The sequence below is a fragment of the Aplysia californica genome, unplaced genomic scaffold, assembly GCF_000002075.1.
Source record: "Aplysia californica isolate F4 #8 unplaced genomic scaffold, AplCal3.0 scaffold00706, whole genome shotgun sequence".
In the NCBI taxonomy this organism is placed as follows: domain Eukaryota; kingdom Metazoa; phylum Mollusca; class Gastropoda; order Aplysiida; family Aplysiidae; genus Aplysia; species Aplysia californica.
The window spans coordinates 138,126-139,260 of record NW_004797976.1 but is presented as its reverse complement, the minus strand read 5'-3'; the positions used below and the strand labels follow the sequence as shown (position 1 = coordinate 139,260).

The window sequence follows — 1,135 nt, the reverse complement described above, 5'->3', positions numbered from 1 at the left end:
GAGAGAGAGAGAGAGAGAGAGAGAGAGAGAGAGAGAGAGAGAGAGAGAGAGCATACACACAGAGCTTACAAGAGAAGGAAGCGATTAGCAAATAAATCAAGTTCACTATTTATTTTACTAACCACGGTCGTCATTTGCTTAGAAGAAGGGTGATGAAAAAAAAAGAAGTAAGTTTTGCCCAACTTCTTTCCCTTTCCCATCGCTGTATCATCTTTCTAAATCTAAACACTAAATCACCACCACCACCACCACCACCCCGCCCTCCCTGTTTCCCAGCGTACTCCTTATTATAAAACCGTATATTGTGTAGAAAAGGTTTAGTATTGTTATACAAAGTAAACACTTGAATAACAAAGAGAAAGCATTTTTATTACACAATATAAACACATGAATTAGAAAGAGAAAGCATTTTTTAAAGTACATGTACTTCCTACTCTGTGCTTAAAAATGCTATAGGTCTCCGTCTTTGAAATGAAGATAGCTCGCAGCAAAGAGACTAAGAAGAATATTTTGTTCTGAATGAAAATCGAGTTGTGGCGAGAAAAGCTGGGGGGGGGGGGAGATGATCGTCATAAAAAGACAAAACTGTCTGCCCATGTACTAAGAAGTTTCATCGTATTCATCGAAGCACCCTCCCCCCAACCCCTAACCCCACTCCAACCAAACCATCCCATCCTACAATTAGAAAACAAACATGCTATCAAACAAATAAACACCGATTACCCGTTTTCTTTCATGATTAAAATGGGGGGAACTCAACATAAGGCTGTGAATCGCTGTGAACACACTTACCTTGGCTTTCCCGTCGTTTTTGGTTGTTTTCGCCGCTTCTGACGCGCGACGAAAATAGTCCGCGGCAAACTCCAGCAAATTTGAAGGCGCTGCCTCCAAAGCTGCTACAGTGAAATCGCACAGTATAGATCCCAATCCCTCTGGTATTTGAATATTCATGATCATGAATATCTGACTCGGAGAGAGAAAAATCAAAAACAAAGAAATTTCCTTAGTAATGCAAACAGTCTGCATTTTACAAGACGGGTCTCATTTCTCATCTCGAAGGGAAGGCAACAACGATTAGTTCAGTATTGTATTCATAAAGAAGATAAGAAGATAACGAGGAGACGTGGGGAGGGGC

General features: G+C 40.7%; 1 protein-coding gene across 1 annotated transcript in view; it reads right to left on the bottom strand.

The window, feature by feature from the left end:
• The window catches only part of LOC101847613 (cAMP-dependent protein kinase type II regulatory subunit), a 10,269-nt gene extending 9,177 nt beyond the window's left edge, over window positions 1-1,092 (bottom strand). The window contains exon 1 of the mRNA XM_005108655.3: window positions 793-1,092. Within this exon, the coding sequence (XP_005108712.2) occupies window positions 793-1,026 (234 nt within the window). The 5' untranslated portion in view covers window positions 1,027-1,092. The remainder of the gene's footprint in view (window positions 1-792) is intronic.
• Window positions 1,093-1,135: the final 43 nt, after the last annotated feature.